The sequence below is a fragment of the Stenella coeruleoalba genome, assembly GCF_951394435.1.
Source record: "Stenella coeruleoalba genome assembly, chromosome: 11".
NCBI lineage: Eukaryota > Metazoa > Chordata > Mammalia > Artiodactyla > Delphinidae > Stenella > Stenella coeruleoalba.
In genome coordinates, this window is record NC_137157.1 from 52,854,547 (window position 1) to 52,860,964 (window position 6,418).

Genomic DNA, 6,418 nt, shown 5'->3' on the forward strand with positions numbered 1-6,418 from the left:
CGTAGCCACGTTGCCCTGAGAATAAAATTAGAGTGGCTTCCCCGGGATGGGCGGACCCGCTGCGGAGGGAGACACCCAAGCTGAAGCAGGTGGGCACACGCGCCAAGTTCAGCATCAAGAGCACCCACGCGGGCGGTGGACTCGGGATTTCTGGGTATCATGTTGACAGCGTCTGTTGAAGTCAAATGCGGGGGTTAAGGTGACTCTTGAGGGAGGCTAGAGGAAATGATGGTAAACCCTGAAAAGGCATGACATGTCCAGATCTCCAAGGTTTTTTTAGAAGAGAAGAGAGGGAAAGCGCCACGGTCAACCCCCTATTACGCCAAGTAATCCGCGAGTTCCCAGCCCCACCCCTGCAGCAGCGATGCAAAGAGGACAAATCACCGACGTAGGGAGGGGGAAAAAAGAAAACCCTCAGGGAAGAGGGAAGGGAGGCAGCGAGTGTAGGCACCGAGCAGTCTCCAACCACTGAGGCGAGAGGGAACCCGATCTGGGGAAACAAACTCCGCATCAATAATTTGAGTTTGGAGCCCAGTGCTTTCAGAGATTCGGAGCGCACCTCCCCAGCTTCGCCCGAGTTGAGACAGGGCAGCGCAGGCAAAGGGGCGGGCAATTCGACCGAGAGCGGCCGAACTGGCTGGTGGCACACGCTGCGCCGGGAGACACCCGCAAGAGAGCGAGCAGAGCCCGGCTCGCGGTGAGCGCTACAAGGAGGGAGCGCACCGCGCGAGCAGGCGGGAAGGGAGCGGGCCTCCGCCGAGGCCGAGGAGGCGCTGCATGGACAGCATGAGCTTCTCCGGGAGCCCCGGCGCGGGGCCCGCAGGGAACTCCAGCCCATGGTGGCCTCTGGACGCCAGCGGTGCCAACACCAGCTGGGAAGCGGAGGCGCTCGGGAAAGATGACAGCCCGCTGGCGGACGAGCGCAACGAGGAGCTGGCCAAGCTGGAGGTCGCCGTGCTGGCCGTGATTTTCGTGGTGGCCGTGCTGGGTAACAGCAGTGTGCTGCTGGCGCTGCACCGCACGCCTCGCAAGATGTCCCGCATGCACCTCTTTATCCGCCACCTCAGCCTGGCCGACCTGGCCGTCGCTCTCTTCCAGGTGCTGCCTCAGCTGTGCTGGGACATCACCTACCGTTTCCGCGGACCCGACGGGCTCTGCCGCGTGGTGAAGCACCTGCAGGTGTTCGCCATGTTCGCATCGGCTTACATGCTGGTGGTCATGACCGCCGACCGCTACATCGCAGTGTGCCACCCGCTGAAGACGCTGCAGCAGCCGGCGCGCCGCTCGCGCCTCATGATCGCTGCCGCCTGGGTGCTGAGCTTCGTGCTGAGCACTCCACAGTACTTCGTCTTCTCCGTGGTCGAAGTGAGCAACGTCACCAAGGCCTACGACTGCTGGGCCAATTTCATCCAGCCCTGGGGTCTCCCCGCCTACGTGACCTGGATGACCGGCAGCATCTTCGTGGCGCCCGTGGTCAGCCTGGGCACCTGCTACGGCTTCATCTGCTACCACATCTGGCGCAACGTCCGCGGAAAGACTGCGGTGCGCCAGGGCAAGGGCGCCCGCGCGGAGGGCGCAGGTGGCGCCTTCCACCAGGAGCTCCTGCTCGCGCCGTGTGTCAGCAGCGTGAAGACAATTTCCCGCGCCAAGATCCGCACGGTGAAGATGACCTTCGTGATCGTGACGGCTTACATCGTTTGCTGGGCGCCCTTCTTCATCATCCAGATGTGGTCTGTCTGGGATAAGAATTTCCCCTGGGTCGGTAGGTGTCGCGGGACGATGGAGTAAGGTGCACAGATGGGGTCTGTGTGCTTGGGGGGGTGGGGGGAGAGAGTTTCTTTTCATAATATCCTCTAGGGCAATAGTTTTTAAACTTCGTGCATGAGAATCACATCTTGAGCGGAACTGTTAAAAGCCAAAGTCGTGGGGTCCCCACCCCAGACGTTTTGATTCAGATCTGGAATGGGGCCCAGGAATCTGCATTTGTAACGAGCTCCTAAAACCACAAATCCAGAAAACTGTGCCCTAGAGTCAGCCGCGCAATTACAGAACAGAATAATGACTTCTTGCCAAAGCACTAACCGCTGTGTTAAAACCCTGCTTTGAAGTCTGTTGGATTCAGAGCAATATGTATACTGTCACAACTGCTTTTTGCTAGTTTGTGAAAAGTACCGCAATGTAAAATTTTTGTAGAAATGCCCCAAAGTAAGGGTAAAACGGACATATTTTTAATTTGAAAATAGTTTAAATGTGTTGAAGAGAGATTCTTAAGTCAATCATTTTAATTTGGCATTTAGCTAGTGTTCCATTTCTTATCATAATGTTTTGATTTTTTCCTACAATTACTTTAACACTTTTTTCTCCCCAGTGTTTCAAAGCAGGATTATTAATAAACTCTAAATTTGTTAGACTGACTCATTAGTCCTTCAGCACTAACTTGACCACACAGCTGTACATCTCTCCACACAACTCTTGTAGTTTTCTGAGAATGTCCTCCGCACCTACTAGCTCGTTTGATTTTAATTCCTTCACAAACTAGGAAAACCAGCTTCACGAGAACTTACCCCCAAAAGCATTATTTAATATTGTATCTTGAAAAAAAATTTCCTTTGATAAGGAAAACAAAAATTTTTTTTCACATCAAATATATTACAGAAATGTTGCTGACAACAACTGTAATTGGGAAACAGGTATCTGGGAAGAAGTGTCTCCTTTTGTTATTTGTGATATACTTTGAAAGTTGTATGTACAAATTAAACACTTGAGAGTGAATTTAATTCAGACAAATAAAAGTCATGGCTATAAAGCACTGATGATGAAAAATACAACATAAATGCTATATTTCCTGTCTTGTTTGGTCTTGGCAGCCTCTTAAGTATTAATCAAATAAAAAATTCAGCCTATTTGTTGCTCTATCAGGATTCAGACACAATTACTAAAAAATTCTTCACTTGTGCACAGGTATGTCGATGATTTCCATTCTTTCTGAATACAGTCTTAGTCCTGGATCCTGATCGCCTTTAAGAGTAGCATCTTAGCACAAAGTTTGATTAACTAACCTGTAATTTATTCTGGTGCAACAAGAGTGAGAAGGCCCAAGTTCATAATTAATAAGGGAAAATCACTGCTTGCCTATAATTCTTACCTTTAGAAAAGGTATATTCTCAGTGCAATAGTTCTATGGTGAAAGGTGATATTTATGTAGTTTACCAGTGCAAATACACAAAAAATAGTTCAAAGGACTGTTGGAATTTCTTAATTTATCTGTTCTTCGTAATATAATTTAATTGTTCAAGCCACAATCAAAGATGGTTTTCTTTTAAAATCAGACGAAGCTTCTAATTAACCAAAGAAAACAACTAAATATTGCATCTTTCAGGGACCTATTTCAACTATCCCCTTCGGTATAGATTTCTTATTACAAGAATATGTTTAATAGTAAAAAATTTAAAACAACTAAACATGGTCCATAATGTCATACTTTTGCCTGAGTTATCAGGATGGATATAATTTGGTATATGTGGCTATAGCCTCTAGAAATTTCACTGAAATGGAAGCCGTTCTCTAAGTGCTGTGTTCATTAGCACACGCTAGTGCTAACACAAAGGATTCAAAACTTTATTAAGTTATTTAATATTCTTAACCTCTTGGAAGTCCCACTCATTCTACTTAAATATTTTAATAGTGGTTTAAAATCCTTGAATTAATTTCAAGGCATCTTGCCTATGAAAATATTTTACAACCAAGCAATTTCCATTCACCAACCATTTCCCTGACTGATAAACAAAATACTTTATTTTCTATATTGACCCATAACATTTTCCAGCTTTCATGAACCAACAGAAAAATGAGTTTATCCAGTGCTGTCACTTGCATTTGACTAGTTAAATGCTCTCCCCTTATGTTTTCCATACAGAGTCGGAAAACCCGGCCACCACCATCACTGCATTACTGGCTTCCTTGAATAGTTGCTGCAATCCCTGGATATACATGTTTTTTAGTGGCCATCTCCTGCAAGACTGTATCCAAAGCTTCCCATGCTGCCAAAACATGAAACAAATATTCAACAAAGAAGATTCTGACAGTATGAGCCGAAAACAGACTTCCTTCACTAACAACCGAAGCCCCACAAATAGGACCGGCGTGTGGAAGGACTCAGCTAAATCTTCCAAGTCCATCCAATTCATTCCTGTTTCATCCTGAGCATGCAGCCTGACTCCTGTAATGGACTTTTCAGCCCACTGACTGAATCCAGCTAGAAATTATTAGAACAAATATAAGATAAATCAATCTGTTGAGTACAAGACTGTGTTTCTAGTTGCATTTTCACATTGCTACAAGCAAAAGCTATGAATTGTTTTATATGGAATGTTAATAAAAACATGCCACACTAAAATCTGCAGACCTAACCCAGAAATAACAGAAGTCATATTTCTAAAGGAAAAAGCATAATCACCTGGCTTTATATTTTGCTGTGGGTTTTTTTTTTTATTTCTGACATAACTAAGGTTTGGTTGGTTTAGAAGTCGTATAATGTAGGGGCATTATTTCTGAACAAAGTAAGCTCATCAGCAGCCTTAGGGTTTGAAAGGAATTAGAAGAGACATCAGAGAAATTATGTTTCCGTCCAGTAAAATTAATTTATGTATCAGAAAATGCAGTCTCAAACCGTGGCCTGGAGTGGGATGGTGCCTTGAAGAGGCGTGAGAGCTTGAGGTATATTGAGTAGGGGGTGCCTGTTGCAGAGTGGAAAGAGGAAAGTTCTGTTAGAAGCTATAAATCACCTCCATTTCAAAACAGTAACTTTAAAACTGGCAGTTCTCTCCTTTGGTTGCTCATGTTTCATTGGTTGTCAAAAGCACGATTACCAAGATGCTGAAGGTTAGAGAAAATGTTGTCAACTGGCCGATAGTATCTTTTTCTTCCCACTGCAAAGCTGCTTTAAGGTCAGATTTGTATGAAAAATATGCAATTTTATTAGAAGAGTAGAAAGTAGACTGCCTAAGGTATTATGTCGTCTTTCTCTAGAAAATTGTAAACATGTTTTGACCAGTGTTATAAGGTATCCTGTGCTATACTGGATATTAACACCATCATTACTTCATGTCTGAGGAATCCAGATTCATAGATATGAGTCTCCTAAAGAATGACTCAGGATACTGAATGTTCCCTCATGTTTAATTAAAAATAACTTGGTCCTTCCTTCTGATCACCCACCCGTCGAACAGTCTCACAGTGGAGGAGAAGCAGGGCTGGACAGGAAGAGGGCGGGGAAATAGAAAGAAAACTGCTCTGCATCTAGTCTGGCTTCCTTCGCTATTAAGTGCATGACTTTAGGGAAATGGCTTAAAAAGACATAAAGCTTCCATTTCCTAGGCTGTACAATGGCGTTGATAACACTTACCTCACAGGGTCGTTGTAAGGACGAAATGAAATCAAGTGTGTGAAAAGCTCTTCCTAAACTGTCAAGTGCTGTATGAGTGTTAGCTCTTGCTTTTATTACAGTCTTTTGCCCAGGCAGCGGGGGTTGGAGGGGGGGTCTTCAAAACTTCACAGCTTTTTCCTGTTTGCTTTTCATTAACCAGAATGTGTTGGTTTCATGTCTGGCATACAAAATCCTAAAATTTAAATATAGCTCTGCTGATTAATCGGAAAGCATCGCCAACGGCCACTGTTAAGTCTAACTGCTGCCTAACCAAAGCTTTCCTATTTAAAGAGAGAATTTGCCTTCCTTTGACTGCAGGTAAATTGAAGCCAGCCAAGAGCATCAACTTCTTTCATTTCTAAACAGAGGTAAATTACAACACTACTGGCTGTTGTTACTGCATTTTTCATTAATGGAACTCAGTGGGGTTTTTTGAGCTATTCTGTCTGGCTCCTTTTCCTTCTTAGAGACCTTGCAATGATTTGAGGATACATCATAAATACTTTGCATCCCTTAGAGGAAGTAATAGCTATTTTAATAGCATTATTGTTTTTTTTTTAAACTTTGTCGATAAGAAACTGAGCACTGAATGGCACTACGAAAACCTGGAACCATCAACCTCACTCCTCTTCATTCTCTTGCCTTTCCAAATTCTCAGGCCTTTTTCTCCCTGGATTTATATGCCTAAAAAAACAAAAGTTTCCAAATGTTTTATAGAGATTACGCCCTTAGGTTTTAGAATTCTGCTTTTTTTTTTTAAATAACAAATATGTCTCTTAAAGGGCATTGTCCAATATGAGCCATCAATTAAATTCATCAATTCTTCATTATTTGAGTCATAGCAGCATCTCAGTATCCCTGCCCTCTGTAATGTTGTCAGCCCTTTTGACAGCTTGACTTTGACAACTCAAAGCTAAAGCCTTTTGGGTTGGAACAAATAAGAGCCCGCTTTTTTCTAAATGCAATTCCAAAATAATAACCTCATAGTTCTTG

At 44.1% G+C, this 6,418-nt stretch overlaps 1 protein-coding gene across 1 annotated transcript; it reads left to right on the forward strand.

Moving 5' to 3' along the window:
- Positions 1–777: 777 nt before the first annotated feature.
- On the forward strand, positions 778–4,203 carry AVPR1A (arginine vasopressin receptor 1A; the record flags this gene model as incomplete). The annotated part of the gene is made up of 2 exons (XM_079937063.1): positions 778–1,762; positions 3,917–4,203. 2 exons carry the CDS (start codon positions 778–780, stop codon positions 4,201–4,203), a joined length of 1,272 nt encoding a protein of 423 aa, XP_079793189.1.
- Between the last annotated feature and the right edge of the window lie 2,215 nt (positions 4,204–6,418).